The sequence below is a fragment of the Pteronotus mesoamericanus genome, unplaced genomic scaffold (assembly GCF_021234165.1).
Source record: "Pteronotus mesoamericanus isolate MK-2021 breed Mesoamerican mustached bat unplaced genomic scaffold, CSHL_Meso_final contig_502, whole genome shotgun sequence".
Taxonomy (NCBI): Eukaryota; Metazoa; Chordata; class Mammalia; order Chiroptera; family Mormoopidae; genus Pteronotus; species Pteronotus mesoamericanus.
Window position 1 is genome coordinate 2173139 of NW_026555187.1, and position 25606 is coordinate 2198744.

At 57.8% G+C, this 25606-nt stretch overlaps 2 protein-coding genes across 2 annotated transcripts; one reads left to right on the forward strand and one right to left on the reverse strand.

Annotated features, from left to right (window-relative positions):
- Window positions 1-68: 68 nt before the first annotated feature.
- CRLF1 (cytokine receptor like factor 1) lies at window positions 69-10447 on the reverse strand. Its single transcript, XM_054578742.1, has 9 exons — window positions 10336-10447; window positions 5163-5444; window positions 4704-4833; window positions 4385-4554; window positions 3282-3439; window positions 3035-3203; window positions 990-1177; window positions 853-895; window positions 69-380 (listed from the first exon to the last, which is right to left on the reverse strand). Exons 1-9 carry the CDS (start codon window positions 10445-10447, stop codon window positions 367-369), a joined length of 1266 nt encoding a protein of 421 aa, XP_054434717.1. The 3' UTR covers window positions 69-366.
- Window positions 10448-16296: 5849 nt separating this feature from the next.
- On the forward strand, window positions 16297-21345 carry TMEM59L (transmembrane protein 59 like). Its single transcript, XM_054578743.1, has 8 exons — window positions 16297-16510; window positions 17444-17600; window positions 17686-17789; window positions 18930-19082; window positions 19671-19773; window positions 20142-20259; window positions 20354-20471; window positions 20714-21345. Exons 1-8 carry the CDS (start codon window positions 16349-16351, stop codon window positions 20840-20842), a joined length of 1044 nt encoding a protein of 347 aa, XP_054434718.1. The 5' UTR covers window positions 16297-16348; the 3' UTR covers window positions 20843-21345.
- The last annotated feature ends 4261 nt before the right edge of the window (window positions 21346-25606 follow it).

Consider the following 25606-nt stretch of genomic DNA (forward strand, 5'->3'; position numbering starts at 1 on the left):
CTACGGTTCCCACCCCAGGCCTCTGCAGCCCCAAACTCATCTTAACAATCAGGGCACCTAAGTAGCTCATTTATTTAAAAAGATTCTTTGGTGGGGTCGTGGGTGAGGGAAGTAATGACTCCTCCTCACCCTCAGCCCTGTCAGGGGTTCTGGGCAGCTTGACCAATGCTCACCCCCCACACCAACGGGTGGACCCAAGGGTGGCCTCGCATGGAGGACAGAGATGTGATCCCTGGAGCTCGGTGCCCACTCCAGCTCCTGCAACAGGTGTTCAGGCACCATGAGGTGAGGGTTCAGAGGTGGCCTCAATCTGGGTGCAGCCCTGGGTCTCCATGAAGCAGGGAGAGCGGCTCCAGCCTTTAGAGTTTATCTGGCAGGACCTGTAGGCAGAGGGGAAGTCAGGCTAAGCAGAGAGCCTGGGACAGCCAGCACAGCAGAGCAACTGAAGAGCCCCCAACCCCCTCCAGTTCAGGCCCTGGCCCCACCACTTTCAGATGAGTGACCTTGGGCAGGGTACTGCCTCTCCCTGAGCCTTGGTTCCCCATCTGAGAAGTAACAACATCTGTGCATCCCCACAGGGTGTACTGCAGGTAAAACCTTTGGCAAAGGGCCACATGCGGTAGGTGCTCAAACATGCTAACTTGGACCAATATGTTCATTTATTCCTGAGGATGGCGTTCCACTTTGCACATTTTCAAGAAGTTGGGTGCTCTTACTAGGCTAAAAGCCACAGGGCCAGGCACACAGTTGGTGCTCAGTAAATGCTGATAAATAAAACGAAGGCCCACGGCCTACTGGCCACCAGGAAGGGTCCTTGTCTTCCTATCGCCCACCCACCTGGGCCCCCCTTACCTCTCGCCGCGCTGCGTCTGCCCGAGGGCAGGATCCCCTCGTCCTGTGCTTGGAAGGAAGGAGGTGGTGTCTGGGGACTGCGAACCTACCTCCCCACTCCACCCCTCATCCTTCGCCCACGGGTCCCTCCTTCCTACCTGGTTTCGCGTCTTGTGCGACTTCTGCATCCAAGCTCGCCATTGGTCGTAGAGGCGGAAACTGAGGTTCGAGCAGTACGCGTGCTTCTTGAGCCAGCCCAGGAACTGCTTGAGCTCGCGCCGCACCGGCCCCGAGCTCGGCTCTCCGCCCCGCGGCTCGCACGCCCCGCCGCCCGGGCCCGGACGCTCTGATGAGGGCGGAGCGGCAGCGTCAGGACGAGCCCGACAGAGGGCGCGCGCGGGCAACGGAGGGAGGGTCCCCGTACGGCGGAGTGCGTTCCCCTCGGGGACCGCCCCCCATTTCCAGGAGACCAGACAGGGTCCTCCCTACCGCCCAGCCCAGCAGCCCAGCTGCGCCCCTGAGGAGGTGTGGGGTTGGGAGAGGAAGGGGCTCCTCCTCCACATCTCCAGGAACCCGATTCCTGTGGCCTGAGCCAGGTGTGAGTGGAGGGAGTTGGGAGAGAAGATGAGAGGTCAAGGCCTGAGAGATGGGACGCAGAGACAGAGCAGGGGGCAGAGAAAGGGAGAGAGAAACAGAGGCAGAGACTGAGAGTTGGGGACAGAAAGACAAGAGGTGCAGGGAAAGCCAAAGTCATGCGGGTCGGCCAAGGAATTGAGAGGGAGGACGAGGTATGGAGAAAGTAGAGGGACAGAGAGCCTAGGGACGTAGGGACACCGAAACCAAGAAAGGCAGAAAGAGACAGAGGGAAGAGAGGACAGAAATTCGAAAGGAGACAGCCCCTGGGAGCATGAGCCAATGGGATGGGGAGCTGGTGGGAGGGCCAGACAGGAGGCCCGCCTGCCGGTACAGCTGCTGGACTCAGCCAGCCCCGAACAGGCCGGCGGATAAGGACATCGGCCTCACGTCATAAATAACACAGGGGACCCGCTGACAGGCCCTGGCACAGCCCAGGCCCCTGCTGGCCTCCCCCAGCCTCCCCAGCCTCCTCTGCAGACGCAGCCGCCTGCTGGCTCCCGCGCAAGAATCGCAGGTGCTGGGCACGAGCAGGGGCCAAGGCTCAGCCCCTCCCCGGTCATGCTAGCTCCGCCCACCCCAGAACCTGGAGGGCCCCACAGTGGGGGCTGGGGAGCTGGCTAGAGCTAGGCTCTGCCCCTCCCTGATTCTGAGACCCTCTCTGGACCTTGGTTTCCCCATCGTCTCAGGAGGGAGCATGGCCCTGGACTTCTGGCAAATTGAGTTCAGATCCGGGTATGACCTTGGGGGCTGGCTAAACCTCCTGAGGCCAAAGCGTCCTCACCTGAGAAAAGGGGACCAACCTTTTGGTGAAACCGCGGGAGGAGAAGGGGAAGGGAGGCTTAGGTGGCGCTCACTATGAGGGTTATTGCACTGCATCTCACCTGCATGACAGCCTGAGACAGGAATCATTATCATCCCCACTTTCCAGATGGGTAAGCTGAAGCCAGACATTTCAAGTAATGGATTTCATATCATTTCACAAAGGAGACAATGGAGGTCAACGGGCTAAGAGGAACCCCAGGGGGCAAGAGGAGCCAGACCCAGGCCCCTGACTGTCCTTATCCCCCTACCTGGATCAGAAGGGAAAACTGAGGCCCATCAGAGGGACAGTTGGCAGCCCATCAGCCTTGAAAGCAGGGGTCTCAAACTCACTTGCCCTTGGGGGCTGGGGAGGAGGTACAGGTGGGTGAACCGGGCCAGCTGGGGATGAGGCACCCGGAGAGAGAGGACCAGGCATACAGGAGCAGCCTTTGCTGATAGGGGTCGTGGGGCAACTCTGGCTGTGTGTCCTGTTACATCTTCCAGATAATTTTTCTAGGGCATCTAGGACATTTGTGTTATAACTTCCTGTTTGTAAATGTCTGCAAGTCATAGGTTGTTTGTTTGTTTGTTTGTTTTTCAAATGATGTATCGAAGAGAATAGATTCAAGGGTCAAAATTTGACCCCGGGGCCATCAGTTTGAGACCTCTGTTCTCCTGGAAGAAAAAACCAAACGAACAAGAAAACAGAAGCCCAGGCTGATTTAGGACCGGTCCTGTAACCCCCCAGCCCTGTTGGGGTGCTCACCACTGCGGGGCGTGGAGGCAGCTGTGGGGTGGCTCCACTCGCTCCAGATCCCTGCCTTTTTGGAGCCATAGATGCCAAAGGGGTTGCAGCGCACCTGAACGAAGTACACGGTGCCTGGCTTCAAGCCCGCCAGGCGGCACGAGGTCTGGTTGCTCACATCGTCCACCACCTGGGCAGCAAGGGCATGGTCAGAGGTCAGGGAGGGCCCGGCCCGGCCAGGGCAGGGTGGGGGACGGGGGATGGACACCTTCCAATCCACACTGTCCTCCACGCGGTAGCGGATCTGGTACTTGGCTTGGAAGAGGAAGTCCTTGAGGGCGGGCGGGGAAACCCAGCGAACGCTCAGCTGGTCCTCCAGGCCCCCAACTCGGCTCACGTGCACGTCGGGCGGGGGATCGGTGGTCACTGCGGGGCGGGGGTGGGGTGGGGCGGGGCTTAGTCACAGTCTCCTCTGACCTGGCTGGCCCCTATCTGAGTTCAAATCCCAGAGCACGTGGCTTAGGTGGCACCTGCTTCCGTTCCCCCCGCTCCACCCCCCTCGAGGACGGGTGGATTACATTAGACAATATTCGGGAAACACTCAGCGCCTAGAAGCACTCAATTAATGTTAGCTGTTATCACCATTATTATCAGTGACAGGAGCAACATAATCCTATCTTCAGGGAATTCTGTAAAAGCAGACACTGCCTGGCCTATAATATGATTGTTATTATTCCCAGGAGGCCAGGGGACCATCACCCCTCATCTCCAGCTCCTCCCCACCTTACAAAGGTCGTCATTATGACGGCCTTGCTGGGTGCAGAGGGACAACTGAAGCTGAGAACATGCCCACCGCAGCCTCAAGACTTCAGGAAGCGAAGCGGGAAGCAGGCTGGGGTAGGGGTGGCTCCAAGCCAGGAGGGATCTGGGATCCTTCTGGGAGTCCTGTGGGAAGGAGGGAGAGCTGGCTCTCCCCCTGAGGCCTTGGTGAGGGGCTGAAAGGGTTAAGGCGCAGGCCTGCTCAGGGCTGAGAAACACCCTAATTAGATTAGGCCCAATTCTGCTGCAGATCATCCATTTCCTGCCTCCAGCCTGGAACACCCCCCCACCCCCAGCTCCAGGCTGTGGCTTCCTGGGGTGCCTCAGACCTGGGCGCCCCCTCCCAGCTGAGGGGTGGGGGCCCTCCGGCACACCTGGGCTTTGGAGAAGGGGGCCAGACCAGGCATCCTCCTCAGAGTGGAGCTATCCTGGCTGATTCAGAGGACTAGGGGTCGATGAGCACTCCCCGCCCCAACCATCAGTGTTGGACCAGAGATGCAGCCGAGGCTGGGCTTGGTAGGGGACAGGGTCCACCCCTGGGGGGTGTCTCACCCACATCCAGGATGTCCAGTGTGAGCACATCTGAGCGGGCCGAGCCCAGCCTGTTGGTGGCTTCCACCCAGATCTCGTAGGGGGTAAAGAGGGCCAGGTCCTTGGGGATGTGACAGGAGTGAGGTCCCACTGTGTGGTACTCCTCACACGTGTTGTCCTGTCCATACCACCTGCAGGGGAAGCGGGGGGGGGGGGGGGAGTGAAGACACTTACTAGGGCAGCACCAGAATACATAGGACACGGGGCTGAGAGGGCGGGCAGGCTTGGTAAAGGCCTCACAGCCAGGCTGGGACAAATGTCACCCAGGGCCACCACCAACCTCAGCTTGTACTTCAGGGAGTAGTTCGTGTGGAGGAAGGTCTCTCCATGGGCCCCCGGTGTCCAGCGGCATGTCAGGTCCTTCATGTTCTTGGACCAGCAACTGATGTTGAAGGGTTTCTCTGGGGGCACTGAGGAGGGGGTGCAGGGGCTGAGGGTCTGGACTGGCTGAGGACAGTCAGAGGGGTTGCTGGTTGCCAGCCAGCCCCCACCTCAGAATGGAAGGAGGATGGGCAGGATGGGTATTGGCATGACTCCCCTGCATGAGCTCTCTTGGGGATGGGGCCAAAAGAGGGGTCCTCCAGACACTCATTCCCATCCCAGAGGCCCATACCGCTCAACCCATGCAAGTGTGCATGACCACCATCCAGCCCCGGGCCAGAGGGCCCATGATTCATGCCCCCCTCCAAAGGGAGATGCTGCTCCCAAAAGCTACCCGAGGGTCCTGGGGGCCACTTACGGCCAACATAGAGGCAGGAGCCCGCCAGGATGCTGCCATCTCGGGCGTGGCACACGAGGTTGTCCCCCGACTGCTGCCTGGATCCATTGAGGTTGGCCAGGGCTAGGGCCAGGGTGGAAGCATTGAGCACACGAGAGAGCTCAGGGGGCAAGCGGCGCCCGTTGAGGGTCCAGTAGAGGCCCTCTGCAGTGGGGCCCGATGGGTCACCGTGCACTGAGCACGTGGCCTGCAGGGAGGAGCCGATGAGGAGCGTGGGGTCCTGGGGGCTGATCACAGCTGTGTCTGGGGTCAGAGAAGAGGGCCTGTCAGGCCTGGTAGAGAACTGCCCTGGAGCCCCACCATGCTAGGACCTCCAGGGCTCATGACAATCCTGTAAAGGTGCTCTTTACTATTATCCCCCCTCCTTGCTTTTTTTTTGTTTTTTTTTTTTAATTTTAGAGAAAGGGAGGGTGGGAAGAAGGGGGAGAGAAAGAGAAACCTACTTGTTCCACTTATTTATGCATTCATTGGTTGATTCTTTCTTGTATGTGCCCTGACCAGATATCAAACCTGCAAACTTGGCTTTTTTGGATGACACTCTAACCAACTGAGCTACCCGGCCAGGGTTTTTTACCCCCATTTTACAGATGAGCAAATAGGTTTCAGTTAGTTTATCCAAGCCACTTCATCACTGACCTACTCAAGGCTCTGAGTGGTTACAAACCTCAGGCAAAAATGCCCACTCACATTCAAGCCATTCTTGCTTCACATATAGTTCTGAGAAACCCTACACACTCTGCTTTTTTTTTTAAGTATTATTTCATTTTTGACAATTAGAAATAAAAGATTGTGAGTTCTTGCCCTTACATCCCGAGGGCCTCACACACAGTAGTTGTCTGTGTGGGGGACTCCCTATGAAAATCCTGTACTTTTTGTACTTTTTTTTTTTAAGTCAGCATGTTTTATTGATTGATTTTAGAGAGAGAAGGAAACCTCAGTTTGGTGTTTCACTTACTTATGCATTCATTGGGTGATTTTTACATGTGCCCTGACTGGAGAAGGAACCCGCAACCTTGGCCTGTCAGGAGGATACCCTAACCGATTGAGCTACCTGTCCAGGGCAAAAATCCCGCTCTTTTATAGATTAAAAAACTCAAGTGTCTGAGAGATCAAATCCCCTTTCTAGGGTCACTGACTGAAGGAAGGACACATTATTCAAACCCAGACCTCTCTGTCTCCAAAGTCCTGCTCTGTGCTAGGATGGAAGGTGGCTCGGGCAAGTTCTAGCTTCCAAACAACCATCCAAAGGAACTTGACTCAGTCCCTTGACTCACTCTGTCCTTTGACTCATTTTTCCTAATCTGCCAAATGGGAACAAGAAAGTCCCTGGTCCCTAGGGCCATTATGTTGCTCAGATTCTGGGAAGTGACTTCCTAAACTGGGTTCTGTGAGTTGGGTGCTGAGCACTGGGCCTCAGGGACGCTCAGGGCTCCCTCTTCTGGAGATCGGAACCTAAGAGGAGCCTGATTTACCCAGAGGGAAACCCAGGGCCAGAGAAAGGGGAGGGTACTCAGAGCCCAAGCCTCCGGCACCCCTCCCTGAGTCTCAGTCTCCCTATCTGGGGAGCGGGCATCATGGTATCGAACACACACACTTGTTTGAGCAGTGAAAATACTGTCGTGAGAACAACCCTGTGGGACCTTTAAGCCAGGCTGACCTGGATTCGAATGCCCCCAGCTGACCGTGGATGTTCGGCCCAGGGAGTTCTCTGCATCTCTGAAAAGGAGCTGCCCTCCACCAAGAGCAGTTGTAGGGACTCATTCACTCACTTGCTCAATCCTTCATTCACTGATCACCTACAGTGTACCAGGAGCTGGGGGCACCATGGTGACCAAGATACCCAAGATTCCAGCCCTTGTGGGCCTTGAATCTAAGGGAGCAGCAGGAAAAAGATCTAATAAATATCTAAGAGGATAAGGAGAAAGTAAAGCTTAGTCAGCAATGGCAGCTCAATGGCACAGGAGGCCTGTCTGGGGAGGTAGCATTTGAGCTGAGATCTGAATAAACTGAAAGAAGTAGCCACAAAAATATGTAGGAGAAAGTATCCAGGCAGTGGGAGCAGCAAGTGCAAAAGTCCTGAGGCAGGAATTGTAGGAAATGAGGTCTGGGAGGTCGGCAGGGGCCTGGCAGGGTAGGGAGAATTTCAGGATTCTGAACAGGGAAGGGATTTACACTTTTAAAGGATCCCCAGGCAACAGTTAGAAGGGACTGACTGCAGGGGGGCAGAGGGGAGGGCAGCCTAGCTTCCTTGAGATGGCCGCCAAGGACAGGATGATCCTGGCCCCCTAGAAGCACACCCCCCCCCACCGACGACAATGCCAGCGGCTGCCTTATGCAGGCCTTCACTGCCCTAAATGGGAGAGGCCGGGTGGACAGGGTTCCAGGGGCCAGTCCTGACAATTTTCCGGGGCAAACTTGGCTTGAGGGCCATATCTTGCTGGAACCTCGGATCACAGTTGCGTTTGAGGCTTGGCCCAGGGCTCTCCGGAGGTCTCAGCGTCCGTGCGAAGGAGCCGGGTGAGCGGGCCAGAGCCGAGGAGGCGGGGGCGGCCGGGGCGGAGTGGGGGGAGGACCAGGGGGCCGCCCCGGAGGTCCCAGGCAGCCAGCCGCTGGCTAATTCGGAATTCCTCCTGCATGAACTCGGGCGTGCCAGCATCTCTGCCCCGGCCCACCCACCACTTCCTGCCTGCCCCCACCTCCAGCAGGGTGGGAGTCACAGGCAGGCCTGGCCTGCATGGACCCCAGACCCACTCCCAGTCCTTCGGGAGTGGGTCACATCCCTCTTGCCGCCCCACCCATCATCAAAGCCTAGTCAGGAAGGGGCTTTCTGGGGGGTCTTGGCTGGGGGGCACTGCCCCTCTGCCACACCCACCTGGCCTGGACTAGCATTGCTTGCCTGCCAGCAGCTGCAGCTGCCCTCCAAGGGCTGGGCGGGGGACGGGGCGAGAGGGCAAGGCCAGGCGGGCCTGGACAGGCCAGCCCCCCCCACCCCCCGCCACAACCACCCCTAGCTCCAGCAGGAAAGGTCAGAGGGAGGCCTTCTCCTCCTGTAACGTGGGTGCCAATACCAGCTGGAGCACCTGGGCAATTGGGTTCCCCTCTCCTGTTCTCAGTTTCCTCTTCCATAAAATGGGAAGAAAATATATTCTACCTGCTGGGGAGATTAATGGGATGAGATTACAAAGTCCAGAGAGCCTAGGAACTATTAGGATTCCAGCCCCTCCCGGCTCTGAGCTCCCCAAATAATGGGCCACGGCACTCAGGACACATTCTTCAGCAAAGCAGCTGGGAAGAGCCCATCGAGGTTGGGGGGGCCCTTGGCCTGACTCGGGGGGCCTCCTGAAGGCTCCCCAAAGCAGATCCCTGGGCTAGGCTTTTGGACAGCCCTCCCACCCTACATCCCTGCCTCCCTGCCATTCCCGCAGAGCTGGGGCCTTTAAAAGTTTTTCCCTTTCCCACTTTCCAATCTGGAGCCACTGCCGTTATTAAAAAGAAACACCATGTGTTTTAAAAGGGAAAAGTGTGAGATTCTCTGCAAGCAATGCGGGAGGGTGGCCTCCATCCTGGGGTCCCCACAGGGGTCCCCATCTCCCATCCCACTGATACCTGCAGACACTTTACGACCCACCCGCCTGCTGGTCAGGTGCTAAGACACACCGTAAGTAGAAACATATTGCCGAGGTGTGAGAATCTTTTATTTAATTTCTTCCCCCTTAAAGGAAAAAACACACGTACAACAGCCACCCCACCACCACCACCACCTTCCCTGCTGCTCTGCAGGCTGGAAACAAAGCCTGCCACAAACACTGGCACTCACAGACGCTGCCCACTGTCTGGCAAAGGCATCAGGGATCCAGGCAGGGCCGGGGGCAGCCCCTCACCTGCCCAGGCGTCCTGGACTGCTGGGTTTTCAGCAAGTGCCCCTAGGGGGTGCGCGGACCCTGCCCTCTCTGGGGGAAGCACTGCAGGGAGCCTGCAGACAGCTCTTTGCAGTGGGGGGCGTCCTGGGCAGCAGTGGGTGTCCACCTGGGGTGACCTGCATGTCTGGACACAGTGTGTGGAGCGACTATGAGTGTCCAGGGCAGGCTTTGCCTGCGTGTGTGCTCCTGTGTTCTATCCCCTGAAGAATGAGTGTGTGACCACGAAAGTGTGTGTGCCAGGGATGGAATGTGTGTGCTCCCCGATGGTGTGCGAATGTGCATCTGGGATTCAGTGTGTGCGTCTCAGGGCCAGGGTGACGGGCCACAAGCCAGTGTGTCTTTGTGTGGCTCTGGGTGTGTCCCTGAGCGGGTCTGGATGTAGAGACGGTGTCCTGGAGGGGGTGGGCATGGGGTGGGGGACAGAGAATGCCAAGGTCAAGAGCTCTCGACGGAGCGGGGGTCTTGGTCTGCCCAGCTATGGGTTTCCGGGCCCCCTCACCCAAGGCTGGGCCCGCGGTGCCCGGTCTCGCTGGCTCGATTCCTCTCCCTCTCACCCACTGGCTCACAAAGATTTCTCTTGCTGGAGGCTCCCAGCCCAGCGCAGCCCGGCGGGTAACAGTTCTGAGCTGCCCCTGTGGCTGGGACTCCGCGGACCCCCGCGCGCGGTGTCCCGCCGGGGGAGGGCGGCGGCGCCGGCCCGCGGAGAGGCGCGTCCCCGGGGACCCCGGGCCGCGCGCCAGGCGGCCAGAGCCGCCCCCCTCCTGCCCCGCCTTCCTCGTGGGGCTCATCCCTCCACGGAGGGGGGGGTTCGGGGCCGGCACCCAGCGCGCCTTCCGCGTGCGCCCCCGCCCAGGAGCGGTGCCCCGCGGTCTCCGCGGCTCGGAGTCCGCGGACGCTGTTGCGTGCGCCCGCCGAGTCCCGGCATGCAGAGGGTCCGAGGCCGCGGCCCCCGAAACTCCGGGGGCCGGGCCAGGAGTCCTCGGCCCGGCGGCCCAGGTAAGGCCTCGGGCGCGGAAGCCGGACCCGCGGGCCAGTGGACTGCTGCGCTGTGCGCCCCGCAGGTGAGGGCGCCCCGAGGGCCGTGCCGGGGGCGCCTTCCTTTGTTCCCGGGCTGTCCAGGTGGCGCCTGCGCTCCCTCCCCCCCCCGCGGCTGCCCCCAGGGCGCATTCTCTCCGCCCTTGCGAGAAGGGGAGAGCAGGGAGCTGGGTACTCACGGGCTCCTGATCCGTCTCGCGGCGCCCCGAGGACGCAGAACAGCAGTAGGGGCAGCAGCGGCGGCGGCCGCCGCGCGGATTGGGCGGCGGGGCCCAGGCGGCCGGCGGGCATGGGGCCGGCGCTGCCGGGGGCGCGCGGCGGGCAGCGACAGCGGCGGCGCGGGGCGCAGGAGGGCGCGGGCTGGGCAGCCCGCACGTCGCTGGGCGCGGGCGGGGAGGCCGGAGCAAGTCTGAGCAGCCGAATTGACAAGGCGCTAATGCGCCGCTGGCCCCGCCCGGCCCCGCCCCCGGCCCGGCCCGGCCCTGGGGGGGGTGGGAGCGACGGGCCCCGCACCGGCTTCTGCGCTGCCCGCCCGCCCGCCCGCGGGCACCGCGCGCCCCACCCGTCCGGCCTCCGCCCCGCCGCGCACCGCGCGCGCCCTGCCCTGTGGCCCTGAACCCCCTCCCACCCAACCCTACCGGCCTGGGACTTCCCATTTGAACCCAGCCAGCTTCAGGATCCCCACCCCCAGTGTGGGACCTGGAGCCCCCAACTCCGTTTCATATTCCCGCCCACTTTCCTGCACCCCGCTGTCGGCCCCATGCCGCTTCAGTGTCCCCTGTGGCCTCAGCCTTGGCCCTCTCCCCTCCCCACCCCCACGCAATACTGTCTAGCCCTCACCCCAGCTCTGGTCCCGCCACCCCACTGAGCGGTCCCTGAGCTCCTCCAGCTTCCATGTCCAGCGCTTCTTCCTCCCCCGGGGCCTGAAAGTCGTCCCCTACTCACTCCACGCCATCGGCACGCGGGTCCCACCAGTCTCGACCCAACGGCCCCCCTCTCACTGCATCTCGCCTCTCCTCCGTCCTCCGCGGGCAACCTCCGGCCCAGACTTTGCTGGAGGGAAGACGGAGAAAAAGCTGGAAGCACAGAGTTCCGCGGCCCTCACTCTGGCTCAGCTGTCCCTCTCGTGCGGAACGGGGCCGGGGTTCTTCGGGGCGCCCGGGGGGCCTCAGGAGGGAGCTCCCGCGTGGGCAGACGGGGAAAATGGGCCCCCTTGAGAGCAGCGACCGGGCCCTGTGAGGGTTCCGCCCGCGGGCGAGAGCGAGGTCCAGGAGGTAAGCGGTAAGGAGCTCCCCCCACTCATTGACACCCCCCACGGAAAAATCCGCTCAACGGCCAGCGGGTGGGGTGCGCCACGCAGTGAGTAATCGCTCCGGCGGCCGCCGCCCGCCGACTCCAGGTAACGCCGGCTGCCGGGAGCGATGCTAGTTTGTCTTACTTTTTTTTGCGCAGGAATCCTTCTCAGTATTATTATTTTTGGCCATTGCTTGGGTCGGGACCCTGTTCCCGGACGCCTCATCCCACTCCTCTCGGTCCCTAGCCGATCAGTGCGCCTTGGATAAAAGATTTCCTGATCCCCAAGGCCGCGGTGGAAGGGCGCCTGAAATGAGAGTCCCAGCCCCGCAGGCGATTTGGGTGGAAGCCCCGCCCCAACCGTGTGTCCTGAGAGGGGAAGGTCTCTAAGTCTCCCTTCACCGCTTTCCCTTAGAGGCTGAGGCCCTTCGCTCATGTCTCTGATTAGCCAAGGGGGTAAAAGTGGCTGAGGGGGGCTCAGGAGCCTCAACCTTGTTTGCTCAAGGCTGCCCTCCACCTTTGCTACTTGGGTCTCCAACTGAGACCCCAGACTGTCAGAAAAGAGATTGGAGGATGGGGTCCTGGGGGCGGGGGCGGGGCGGGGGAGGGGTAAATAAAGCCTTTTGCTGGGACCAGCCAGGCCTATGCCTCAGTTTCTACTTGCGCACAGTGGGTGACTTTTAGCCAGGTCTACGGGTTTCTGTGGGAAAATGCAATGCAGCAGAGGGCCCCACAATCTAAAGAGCTTAGCATAGCACTGAGCACTGGGGGCGTGTGCTTTTGTGGCAGAGGTGGTCCCCAGGTCTCAGTTTGTCACCTCTGAAAAATGGGGCCATCATCCCACCTTCCAGGTGGATGATCCAGAGGGTGAAGTGGAGGTGGCAGTTCTTGGGTAGAATTGTGTCCAGGATATGTGCCCCGCCTTGCTCCCTCTTCAACGTTTGACTCCCTCCTTGGAGGGCTTCTAGTTTCTGGAGCAAAATCTTGATATTTCCCCCCAATTTCTGCTCCTCCCCCAGTCATTCCCCAGTTTTGGAAAAAAGGCTCCCCCATCCACCCAGGTGCTCAGGCCAGAGACCTGGAGGCGTGCGTGACAACTCTCTCCTTTGTGCATCCCCCATGTCCCATCCATCAGCAGATCCTGTTGGCTCTGATTCCAAAGTATATCCCTATCCTGAAATTCTGACCCCCCTTCTCCCCACCCTTCATGGGTCCAGGCCCCACCCTCTCCCCCTGGGGTGTTGCCCAACCTCCTCCTGTGCTCCCCCGTAACCTTCCTGCCCCCATCTGCACAGCAGGCAGAGTGAGCTTTTAAAAGAAGTGAAGCAAGTCTCTTCTGCCCTGCCACACTCCTCCCCTCCTCTTCCCCTTCCTCTCCCTCACTTGCTCTAGCCAGTGCAGCCCCGTTTCCCCAAAGACGTCAGGCAGGGTCTTTGTACATTTGCCGTTCCCTCTGCCGGGATGCAGTTCCCCCAAATCTTCCCCTCGTTAGTCCTTTCTCTACCCTCAGGTTATAGGTCATATGTCACTTTTTAAAAGGACCCCCCACCCTTCCCAAGCACTCTCTATCCCCCCCCCTTTAAAATGGAGCATAGTTTTTCAAACACTGGCTTTCTCTAGTGACTTATTTCCTTTAGGCTGTGAGCACCCTGAGAGCCATTAGGACCCCACGTTGGGCCCAGCACAGAAGAGCTCAGTGAACACTTGCAAAATGAAAAGACAGAGAATTCTCAGTTCCTCCAAGCAGCAAGAAAACTCAGTCCTAGCGAATCATGCTGCCTGGGGTCCCAACCAGGCCTATGCCACTAACGTGCTGTGTGGCCCAAGCCAGTAGTAGTCCCCCCACCCCCCACCCCCGCCGCCTCTGATCCTTATCTATAGAAGGATATGGATCCTTTGGATTCCCCAGTCCTGCCCAGCCCTGTCCTGTCCAGCCCTGTCCTGGAGTGCACCCTCTGCTCTCTGAGTGACCTTGGCCCCATACCTTTGACTTTAAGGAAAGAGTTGACCTCTGGGTGCACCCTTCTTACCCTTGATGCCCCTGTGGCTTAACCCCTTCTCCCCCAGTTGCGCCACCTCTTTGCACAGGAAGAGGAACCAGCATTGATGGAACTTCTAGCAAATATTGACCCAAGTTCTTGAAGGTGGCTGGGAATGTACTGAGGGGGCCGATGGAGGGAGGGCCTGCTCCTTGGTCTTTCACCCTCTGTACTAAAGATTAAGTTGAGGGAGACCCTCCAACCCCAGCTCCCTGAGTCATTCCAAGGCACTGAGGTGCCACTGGGAGGAGGCTGAGATTACAGGACCTTTAAGGACCCAGAGCCAGTGGGAATGAGGAAGGCACAGAACTGCCTCTCCCAAGAGACACCTCCCCCCCTTGTGTTTCAGGTCAGTACCCTCAGGAAGTGGTGACAGTGAGGTGGGGGGGGGGGGGACGGGGTTGGGGCAGCAGAATCAGCTTCAGGACCTGCATGCACAAGACAGAGGGGCTTTATCCTTTCCTCCGAGGAGGCTGAGCCAGGGGTACTGGGATGCTTGGGTTACAGGCACTGGAGGTGGGAGTCCCAGAGCTGCCTGGATCCAGGTCAGGGCCAGTGCTCTGAGCCATGGAGGCCTGGGTTCCCTGCTCCTCTAGTACCCTGGAGAACCTCAGATATCTGGGGTTCAGGAGGAGCTGGCAGTTGGGAGACATTGTGCCCCTCTGCCCATTCATTGTCAGCAATCTCTGGCGCCAATAGGCCGTGCCTTCTCCCCAGCCTGTACCCGACTTGGGGGTGGGGGTCAGCAGGGTCGTGGTGAGGGCGGCAAGGGACAAAGGGCGCTTGTCCGATGCCCGCTCTGACCTCGGCCGCTGCTTCCCGGACGCTGGTCCGCCGCTGATTCACACCCAGGCTGGCCGCGGCACCCCCCCGCCAGCCGCCCCCGCCGGGCCGCCCCGGGGGGTAGGAAGTGGGGGGGGGACGAGGGGCGGCGCCGAGTCAACTTTCCCTCTTAAGCCCCGAAGGAATGTCGGCGGATTTCCTGAAATCCGACCCTGGCCGCCCGCCGGCCCTCCCGCCCCTCACCTGGATCTGCTCCCTCGGGAACTGCAGGAGGGGCGAGGGGGCTCACCTGGGGGGCCGAGGTCAAGTCCTCCTTCCGCTCCCACCCCCAGTGGCCTCGCGGAGCAGAAAGGGGGAGGGTGGGCAGCAATCAAAATTTTTCATTCCTCTCCGGAGACCTAGGCCAGTGGTCCAACCCCTCTTGCCTCAGTTTACCCCCACCCCCGAAGGAGGACTCGGGGTGTCCTTACTTCCTATTGCGCTCTAAGAGGCGCCGCTCATACTCGACGTGCATCACCTGGACCGGCACCCTTGGCCACCCTGGGCCTCAGTTTCCTCATCTGTGAATTGGGAAATGCTATCAATACTTCCTTACAGGGTTGTTACAGGAAAACGCCTGGGAAGTGTTTTGAGATGAATGGAGGGCGGTAATTGTGGAAGGCTGAGGCGCATGGGGCTCCGGAACTGGCTTGAATCCTAACTTTGCCGAGGGGTCCTGGGGCCTAGGTTTCCCACCAGTGAAATGGGGATGTTTCTCGAGGCGCGGGACCGGCGCACGGCGCGTTAGACAAGGGGTTCCCTCACACTCGCGCAGACCGGGGCTGAAACCCCTAGCGGCGGGGTCGCCGCGGCCTAGCCCGGGAGGGGAAGGGGAGGGGCGCGCCGGAATCCAGATGTTCGGGGTTCACCAGGCACAGCCGCGCCTGATTAAGCCACGTGGGGGCCGGCGGAGGCCGCGGAGATGAAAGCGCGGCGGCCGACCCGGGAGAAAGCGTGCGCCATTCCAACCCCCATCTACTCGGTTCCTTCCTCCTGAGCCGGAACCTGCGGCGGCCTCTCACTCGTAGACCCCGCTTAGCTGCCATCCCGTCTACGGGGGCGGGGCGTAGAAGACGCGCAGGCGGCCGCTCGACCTTGACAGGCACCTGTGAGGGACACGCCAGCGAGAAGGGATCATTTTTGGAGAAGACCCAGGTTTAGACGGACGCCCCTACTCCTATGCGTAAGGAAGAGTTAGTTAGGGTGACCTTATAACACTAGATCGACGGGACAACAATGTGTCACCTTGGAGTGGGACTTTTTATGGAAACCAGAAGTGTCCGTTTGTCCCAAGTTTTCCCAAGAGAATTAGAAATTTTAGCAGCACCTCCGCATTCCTATCTGCAGCTCTGTGCCCCATTCCCCTCAGCCTGGGGCCAAAGGGCCGCCAGTATGGGGGAGCAGGGGACAGATCCACCAGATCCGTGGATCAGGGCTGGGCAGCAGGAAGGTGAGGCTGGGGGAACCCTGAAGGGGCTGGGAGGGCTTCCCAAGGGAGGCAAACTTCGCACAAGTTACCACCTCCCTGACTTGGGTATTAAAGGAGATAATACCAAGGCCCTTCCCAAGGCCTTGGCTGACCTAGCCCTGGGACCCTCACTATCCTCCACCTCCACTCTTTGGCTGGGCTCCAGCCCTACCTCCCTCCTCCCTAACAAGCTCCTGCCTCCTTCAGGTTTCTCATAGTTCCTTCTGCCTCGGTTGCCTGGCTTGGTCCTTCTTGATACCCTGGCGAACAGACCCCTCTGTCCCTTCACCCGATTTGTTTACTTTTCCTCCTCGCTCAGGCTGAGCTCCTCTCTCCAATGAATGGTGTCAGGGCGCCCCTTGATAGACCAGACATCAGGGGCCGCGGTACACCTGCCCGCACCCCTGAGTTGCAGCAGAGCCGCTGCCCCGCCCGTTCTCCGCATCCTCCGCCCCCCCTTCCCAGGCTGCCTCGCTCGGGTGACGTCAGCGACCCGGTCCCCGCCGCCGCCACCGCATCCTCGGCGCCTGCGGGAGCCGGCGTCCCGCGCCCCTCGCGCCCGGCCCAGCCATGGCTCTGGAGGCGCTGCTGTCTCTCCTGCTACTGTTACTGCAGCCTCCGCCCGCCACGCTCGCGTCTCCTGCCCGCGACCCCTTCGCCCCGCAGCTCGGGGACACGCAGAGCTGCCAGCTGCGGTGTCGCGATCGCCACCCTATTCCGCAACTCTCGCAGGTGACGCGCAGGCAGCGCCAGCCCGAAGGCCCGCGATCTCCTCATGGGGGAGGGGTTGGGGATTCGGGTCCCTCGGTTGGAAGCAGGAGAGTGGTTTCTAGGAGAGGGAAGGGGTCGGAAATGGGGGATGTCTCTCCTATGAGGTTGGCTTCCTTTGGTGGGGGAAGGGCTGGGGTCCCTTGAATGGGGGCAAGCGCAGGCATTCGGGTCCCCCAATGTGATGGGTTTGTTTCTGCCTTGAGGGAGGGACTGGGAGGGCCCTGCGACGGGGGAGGGTATTGGAATGCGGTTCCCTCCCATGACTGCGGGATTGCGGGGCAGGGGGTGTCCCTCCAAGTGGGGGTGGGGCGGGGCAAGGACTGAGGACCCTAATGCCACCTGGCGGACTCCCGTTACACTCTGCTGCGCAAGAACCCTGCCATGCCCAACCCCCACCTCCCTCAGGCCAGACAGTCCCCTCCTTCTCGCCCACCCAAGCAGCTTTCCTGTACTCACATATTCCTCCCTACACCCACTCAGGTTTACCAGCCCCCACTTGTACCTTTACTTCCCCACCAAGCTGCTTCCTAATTTTCCCAGGCCTGAAGAGCAACAAACCTCCTCTGAGCCCACCTGGTCCCCTTTCTCAGGTCTTGAGAATCCTACTCAACTCCCCCCTCCTCCCTGGAGCCTTTAGGGGGCCAGTTTCCCTCCATCTCCCCCAATTTTCTAACCTTTGCTGAAACCATCACTATCCATTGTCCATATTTTTTCTTAAGCCTCCTCCGTCTCTCCTCCTCAGAGCTAAGAGACCCCACTAATAACATTCTTAGCCTCATCCTCATCTCTCTAGATTTGAGGAAGGGGAACCAAATCTTCTACCTCTTCCCCTGAGTGCTTCCAGCACCCATGTCCTCCCCTCCCTCTGGCCTGAGCCCTGTGTCCCCCTCTTAGGAGGAGCTTGAGCAGGAGGACCCGTCCAAGTCCCGGAATGAACATGACAGGGCCGTCTTCATCAGCGCTTGTGAGCGAGGCTGCCGCCTCTTCTCCATCTGCCGGTTCGTGGCCAGGAGCTCCAAGCCCAATGCCACGCAAACTGAGTGTGAAGCAGGTGAGGGCTAGTTGGGTGGGCCAGGGTGGGGAGAGGTGGCCTGGGAAGCCTGCCCCACTCCAATCACCCCCTTCTACCCCTGCAGCCTGTGTGGAGGCCTACGTGAAGGAGATGGAGCAGCAGGCCTGCAGCGAGGGCTGCTGGAGCCAGAACGCTGAGCTGGAGCCTGAACCAGAGTCCAAGCAGAAGGTGGGCCCCCTCCCACCTGCCACTCCAGGCTTATACCCCACCCCTGCAAATCCACACTCATGTCCAGAGTCTCCCTTTCTGGGCCTACTGGGTATCTTCAATCAAGCATGTCACATCTCAAGCCCCAAGCCTCAGTTGTCATCTCTGTGACATGGGAAGTACCCTCTCACCCCCACCCCCTGCCACCGTGCCGGAAGTAAATAACAGAAAACAGCCACCATTTATGAAATTTGTCTTGGTCCAAGCCTGACCTCAGCCTGTCTCAAGTTCCTCGTGCTGTCCGGAGGCACCAGGGACAGCGTCATGCCCAAGGAGCCCAAAGCCACACAGTTAGAGCTGTGCAGATCCAGCACCTAAAGTCAGTGCCACCAGGGCTTATAACCATCCCTCAACTAGCTCATCTTCAGTGCCACCAGGGCTCACTTTACTGAGCATCTACTGCATACCAGGTGCTGGTTAAGCACTTTCCTCATGGTGAACAGGTGGCCAATCATCTGGAGAGGTCAGAACTGAGGTCCAGGGAGAAGCAACCTTCCAAGCACTCACCCACTGCCCTCCCTCCCCCCACTGTCCTGTGGAGAAATAATTTGCTCACTCAGGCAGTTATTATCTAGGCAATATCTAGGAATCTAGGCACCGTGGCATCAGGGGAAAGTGAGGCACAGAAAATAATTTATCTTAGCCAGAGACCCATCCCATTCCGGGATTCCACAGAAAGCCCTTTCCCCCCTTTCTTCATTTTCCTCCACCTGCTCCAGCCTTTTGCTGTTCATAAAAGCAGAGGGCACTATTATTCCTTCTTATTCTGATGCCATCAAAAGAATAATGATGATGGCAAAATTTTTAATAATGACAGCTATTATATATTAGGCGCTTGTGCTGTGTCATTTTCTAGTTGAAATCTTGTAGCAACCTCATAATGGAAGAGAATCATTCCCATTCTAGGGCTCCAGAGGGCAATCCATTTCCCCAAGGGCACCCAGCCAGCCAAATACAGCAGAGGTCTGGGTTTCTCCTATGAAGTCCTGTTGCCCCAAACCACTTGGTGAATTCCAATCACAGTAGACTCGCCCAGCTCCCTTCCCATTGGTCAATGCCCTACCTCCATCACATTCCATGCCTTGGGCTTCCCCTTGGCAGAGAAAGGTTCTGGAAGCTTCCAGCGGGGCTCTTTCACTCCTGGACTTGTTTTCCACCCTCTGCAATGACCTTGTCAGCTCGGCCCAGGGCTTCGTCTCCTCCACCTGGACATACTACCTGCAGACTGACAATGGGAAGGTGGTGGTGTTCCAGGTGAGGATTCTGGCAGGGGCCACAGGTGGGTGGTCAGGGTAAGAAGGTGGGATACAATCATTCTTGGCTCATGAAATGCAAAATCTATAGGTGATAAATTAAGCAAGCATCAGGCACAGCCGGATCCAAGGGTTCAGTGTCTCATTTTACCACTTGATTCTGCTTTCCTTTGTGGTAGCTTTATTCCCAGGCAAGCATTTTACTCCTCATAGCAGGGTGGATGCCTAAGGCTCTAAATGACTTCTCTGGAGTTTTAGCTAAGCAGGAATGTACTCTGATTGGCCCTGGCTGGGTCATGTGACCACCTCTCAGCCAATCCCTATGATACTATCGACTTGGCCTGGATTATGTTCTTAACTTCAGGAGATGGAGGCCAGGGTCAGGACACACTGAGGGGCCCACAATAGCAGAGAACAACATCCCTGACATTGCAGCCCCATGGAAAACTGTCCTTCCTGCAGCCAGTGGAACTAGGTGCCAGCTGAGCATGGGGCAATGTAGCTCATGCAGTACACAGAGAGGTGCTTCCCAGAACCAAGGTGGTGTGTTTCTAAAGGCCTTCTCTGTGCTGTCTTGTCCTTGGTCCAGACCCAGCCTGTGGTAGAGAGCCTAGGGCATGAGGGGGCCCATCTGCAACGAGTGGAGGTGACCTGGCGGGGATCCCATCCTGAGGCCTTGGAGGTACATGTAGGTAAGATCTGAGCCTAGACCAGTGTTCCTTTCAGGGGTGGCTCCACTACCACAGAGAGTCCTCTTGGCAAAGGAACCCCCCAGGACTGGGATTTGATGTCTCAACTCCTGGAGTTCCACAGTCTGTCCCCCGGGGTTCCATAGTCCATCTCCCTGGGTTCCTTGGAACATCTCCCAGGATTCTGTGGTTCATCTCCCAGCGTTCCTTGGTTTGTTTCCTAGGGCTTCATGGTCCATTTCCCAGGGTTCTGATCTATTCCAGGACTCCATGACCCATTACCACAGGCCCTGGCCTCCTTTCTCTTCTCTGTGGCTGCTGTGACCTCTAGGGGAAGGACTGGGGCCACTGAGGAACAACCTATCTCTCAGACCCTTTAGGTCCCTTGGACAAGGTGAGAAAGGCCAAGATCCGAGTCAAGACCAGTAACAAGGCCAAAGTGGAGTCTGATGAGCTACAGGACAATGACTTCCTCAGTTGCATGTCCCGGTGGGTGGCAGGATCCTGGGAGTGGGGTTGGGGCTGGAGGGGAGGGTTCCCACACCCCACTAGGGTAACTGAGAATACCTGCCACGTTGGGCAGGCGCTCGGGGCTTCCTCGCTGGATCCTGGCCTGCTGCCTCTTCCTCTCAGTGCTGGTGATGCTGTGGCTCAGCTGTTCCACCTTGGTGACTGCTCCTGGCCAACACCTCAAGTTCCAGGTAGGTGGGACCAGTGGGTGGGCCTGGAGGAGGGGTGGGGGAGAGCTCCTCCCTAGTTCTGGATGGGCCTACCCCCTCTCCATGGAGGCAGGGCCCCCTGACTCGTTGTGTGAAGTTGGGGGAGTTTCTTCACTCTCTTATGAGTTACTCAACCTTAGTCAGAGTAACCTGAGATCAGGGGTGGGAAGGACTCTTGCAGGGTAGGGGCTCCGTAGCCTGCCCTCCCTACTCTTCCCTTGCAGCCCCTGACCCTGGAGCAACACAAGGGCTTCATGGTAGAGCCAGACTGGCCCCTGTACCCTCCCCCATCGCATGCCTTTTGGGACAGTCCCCCACCCTACAAACTGAAGCTGGACCTGACCAAGCTGTAGGCCTTCCTTGGCCCTGAGCACTGCCAGGGGCAGGAGCTCCTCCATCCTCACTGCCCTGCGCCCAGGGGTCCAGGCCAGGGTGGGACCATCCGTGGGCTCCTGCACCCCCAAATCCTCTCTCCCTGATCCCACCTCCCACCCCTCTGGGTCCTGGGGTCGCCATGCCGCCACTGGGGGGCGGGATCTGGCCTTTGTTCTTCCCTGGCCCTCCTTTCCCTGGAGCGTGCTACTTTTTGTCTTCTATCGTGTAGCTTCATGAGTACTTAAACCCAAGTCTGTGCCGCCTTCCTCCTTCCTTGTCTCTACCCAGGATGGAGGACATTTTTGAGGCCTCCGGGGAACCAACCATCTTGTGCTAGGGCTTCCCCCCTTCTCCCAACCTCGCCTCTGGAGATCCAGCCCCGGTGGGAGGAGGCCCTCTGGGGAGGAGGCTGTGGGCAGCTCCATGTTGGGAGGGTGGGCGGCTGAGGCTGGAATTGCAGCATGAGGGTTGGAAGGAATAAACCATGTACATAAAAGATGTCTTGGATCAAGCCTGCTTCTGTTTGTTTTTCCATTGGCCCTTGGAAGAGTGGTCTGAGCATGACCATGACCTCTGTTGACCAGACCCATCTGAGATGGGGGAAGCCCTGGGAACCCCCTGTGGCTCATGTGCCCCTAGAGATTAATCCACTTGGGCTCTCTGCCTTCCAGCTAGAGTCAGCCATGGTGGTGGGAGAGAGCAGTGACAGGACCAGCAAGATGTGGGAAGGAGGAGTGAGAGGAGGAATTTCCCTCCACATGTCGCTCCCTGCGTTCCCCAATCAAAGGCCATAGCCCTACCAAGCGAGCCCTCGGCCTGGGGGCTCCCCGCTGTTACATGCCCCGCACACTGCACCACCCATATCAGTTACCAGCCTTGCTCACACCTTTGCAAAGGGCCCCTTCATTACGATGCTCCTGAATCCCAGGGGCTCCTGCTACTGCCACGACCCTGCCTGGTAACATGAGCATCAGGATTCAACATGAAGGCAATTTAGGCCCCCAGGTGTCATTCTGAGCCTGGTTGTGGTTTCAGGGCCTTCCCTAGGAACGTTGCCAGGAAATGAGACCTGGACAGAGATGAGAAGTGGAGACAGGCCAGCCCTGCCCAGTAGAACTTTTTACGATGACAGAAACATTCTGTCGGCACCATCCCTAGACACATGTTGTTATGGAGCCCTTGCAATGTGGCTAGGGGACTGAAGAACTCTATTTTTCATTTTCTTCCATTTGAATTGGGTTTAAGATATTTCCTTTTTTATTTTTTGTGGTGGTGGTATAATATATATATATATCTCATAAAATTTGCCATTTTCACCAGTGTTTAAGTGTAAAAATCAATGGGATTAGGCTCACCTGCAATGTGCAAACATCCCTACTGTCACCTGAAATGGCTACTGGAACTGCTTAGTCCAGCTGGAAGGCCCCTGGTGGTCCTTTTCCCTGCATCCCTGCCCTGCCCCTGGCCTCCCCATCTCAATGACTCCGGACACCTGGTGGCCCCTTAACTCTTACTTATCCCTACCTCACCTTATCCCATCAGGAGGGCCTGTTTCCTTAGTCTCTAGCCCACAGGATTCTCTGTCTCCTTGGAAACCGCTTGAGGTCCAAGCTACCACCTCCTTTCTGGGCTTCCTGCTTCCCCTCCAGCCACCCTCCAGCTCCATGCAGCAGCTGGGGAGCTGTCAGTATTATGCAAATCTAGTGCCAGATATTACCTTCTTCCTGGGTTTTCTGCTGCCATATCTGCTGCCAGCTCAAACACCCACATATACCAACATGACCCCCAACAATATGGCCCCATTAACATTAACCACTTCCACAGAGCCTCTGCCTCCTGATCGCTATGCTCTAGCCACAAGTACTCTTGAGCCTACCTTGTTCTTTCCAACCCCAAGGCCTCTACACGTGCATTTCCCTCTGCCAGTAATACCCTCATAGCCCAGCTCTGCCCAAGTTCTTTTTCTTTTAACTTAGGTTTTTTAATTGTAAAGATTTTATTTAGATTTTATTTATTTTTAGAGAGAGGGGAAAGGAGGGAGAGAAACATCAATGTGTGTTTGCCTCTCATGCACCCCCAACTGGGCACCTGGCCTACAACCCAGGCATGTACCCTGACTGGGAATCAAACTGGCAACCCTTGGGTTCAGAGGCCGGTACTCAGTCCACTGAGCCACAGCAGTCAGGACTCTGCCCAAGTTCTTAACTAAAAGCTCCCAGCAGAAGACATCCCAGCCATGCCAGACTGGGCTAGCATCCTGTTATATCCATGTTTATCTCCCTGTTGATCTCCCTATGCTTACCACAGTAATTGTTAAATAATTCGTAATTACGTGTTTCAACATTGGTACAACATAATTTTATAAGCTCCATGAGGCAGCTTCCATGGGTCTCATAGGTGGTGGAGCATGGCGCAGGGGATCAGTAATTGTGTTTGTTTGGGTCTCTCCTCATTTTCCTCTCAGACCTCAGAAGTAGCCTCACCCAGTTAAGTCCATCCCCTACATGGGGTCAAGCCATGTCCCTCCCTCCTGACTCCCATTACTTCCTGTTGCCTTCATACACCACCTAATTCCCTCTTATGAGCCTTCCTTTATTTTATTTTATTTTATTTATTTTTAGAGAGGAGAAGGGAGGGAGAAAGAGAGGAAGAGAAACATTAATGTGTGGTTGCGTCTTGTGCACTCTCCACCGGGGCCCTGGCCTGCAACCTAGGCATGTGCCCTGACTGGGAGTCGAACCGGCAACCTTTCGGTTTGCAGATCAGTGCTCAATCCATTGAGCTATACCAGTCAGGGCAAATAGGTTCATTCTTGTATGTGCCCTGATTGAGGATCAAACCCACAACTTGGTGTATTGGGGCGACACTGTAACCAACTAAGCTACCTGACCAGGGAATCTTAGGGACTTCTCAGTATTCACCAACCTGGTAGCCACCTCTCCTGTTATGTCCCTCTCACCTTTTGGCCTACCAATAAAATGGGTTCTGTTCTTATTGTTTTCTGCAGTAACATCAATGGTCCAGCCTCTGGGCCTTTGCTACAGCAGCTGATCCTTCCACTGGGAATGCTATTACTGACTTAGTAGGAATTTACCTGGTACCCATCACCCTTTTCCTTTCTAATAAAGCTCTGGTTCACTTTGCCAAACCTATGTAGCTAAGGTGAAGTTAAGCAGCATAACCCAAGCCTCCTCTGGTATTGGTGGGATTTCTTGGAAGATAGACATCCCCCTTAACTGGGATTGCTGAGCTGGGAGGACATAAGTCTGGAGCTGCCAAGGGTCATATGTTACCCAAGTGACAGGGCCTTCCAGACAAATGGAGAGAGACTTTGTCTTCATCGTTTTACTGGAAGCAGTGCCTGAAGCCCACACTCCCTCTTGATTCTTGTCTTGTGTCAGTTTGCATCGGGCTTCTGAGAACTGAAAAGTTGTGACTGATCGCTGTCTCTTTGTGCTCCCTCCCTCCTCTCAAGACTCTGTTTTGATTGTTTGCTGCTGTGTGTATAGTGCATTACTTCTTCTTTTTTTTTAAAGCATCCTCCCAACCAGTACCTGGCCTGCAACCCACACAGATACCCTGACCGGAAATCAAACCAGCAATCTTTTGATTTGCGGGATGATGCCCAACCCACTGAGCCACACCAGTCAGGGCTAGTGCATTATTTCTTAAAGCTCTGATGACCACCCAGGGCTGGGCCAAGAGTGAATGCCTTGTAGATGCGGAATGAATAATGCTAGCTGGTGAGGGTAGAAACTGTGAGTGCTGTGGGCATGTGGAGAGGAGAGAAGAGTCCCTTCCAAGAAGGAGATGAGTGATGGCTGCCTGAAAGAGGTGACAGCTCACTTAGGCTTTGTGGGATGGATAGAATATTGGGAGAAGGGAGGGAGTCCCAAGTGTATGAGTGTGTGTTAGAGGTGTGTTTATATTCCAAGGACAGTAATCCCTGTTCACGTCACCTGCCCTTCTGAGGGCTCCACTGGGGCGGGGTGGCCCGAATACCACACAAAGGCCTTTGGGCCCTTTCTAGAGTCACAGGAGAGAGGGAGCCCTTTGCCTCCATCTGGGGCTCCTCTCATGGGTGGGGGCCAGCAGAGGTGAATTTGTGTTGGAGCCCTGGCTCATCGCAGCTCTCTAAACCTCAGTTCTCTTCTCTCCCAGCTCTGTGAAGCATCTGGGAATCTGACCTCTCTTGGTCCTCCCTCTGCCTTCCTCCTGCACCCAATGCAGACCTGGTGGATGGTGGGTGGTGACTGGCATCATGGCAATAGGCAGGAGTAGCCATGTGGCCTCATAGCTCAAAGTTGCCATGGCAACTGACTATCCTGTTTTCCTGGCAACAGGCCTGAGTTCTGGGCTGTGGGAGGTAATCTGCTGAAAAAGGGAGGGAGGCAGTGAGTTGTCCCTGTGATACTCCCTCAATGCTAGGAGGGTAGGATGGAGACCCATGTCTTTCCTTGGTGTGTGTGTGGTGGAGAGGCACAGGCTAGGCCCCTGCTAGGGGCTGCCCAGGTCCCTGCTCAGGGCCAGTGGGGAAGCTGAGGCCTCCATGGATCTGTGTTATGTGACTCTGCCCACGACCCACTTCACACTCAGTCCTCCCAGACTCTATGTGGCTCCTGGCACTCTCTTTCCTCAAGGTCCCCACGCAGGCTATTCCCTCTGCATAGAAGAGTCTGCTTTCTTCCTGGGCAACTCTGCTGTCTCCCTGCCCTCCTGACTCAGCCCGGTCCCTCTGAGTC

Bases quoted from the DNA above. Each gene is read 5' to 3' on its own strand.
- TMEM59L (XM_054578743.1), top strand. From the start codon at position 16,349: ATGGCTCTGGAGGCGCTGCTGTCTCTCCTGCTACTGTTACTGCAGCCT. The intron at 16,511-17,443 runs GTGACGCGCAGG...TCCCCCTCTTAG, and splicing joins CTATTCCGCAACTCTCGCAG to GAGGAGCTTGAGCAGGAGGA. The intron at 19,083-19,670 runs GTGAGGATTCTG...TCCTTGGTCCAG, and splicing joins GGAAGGTGGTGGTGTTCCAG to ACCCAGCCTGTGGTAGAGAG.
- CRLF1 (XM_054578742.1), bottom strand. From the start codon at position 10,447: ATGCCCGCCGGCCGCCTGGGCCCCGCCGCCCAATCCGCGCGGCGGCCG. The intron at 3,440-4,384 runs GTGAGACACCCC...CCCGCCCCGCAG, and splicing joins ACTGGACATCCTGGATGTGG to TGACCACCGATCCCCCGCCC. The intron at 3,204-3,281 runs GTGTCCATCCCC...CTTGCTGCCCAG, and splicing joins AGGACAGTGTGGATTGGAAG to GTGGTGGACGATGTGAGCAA.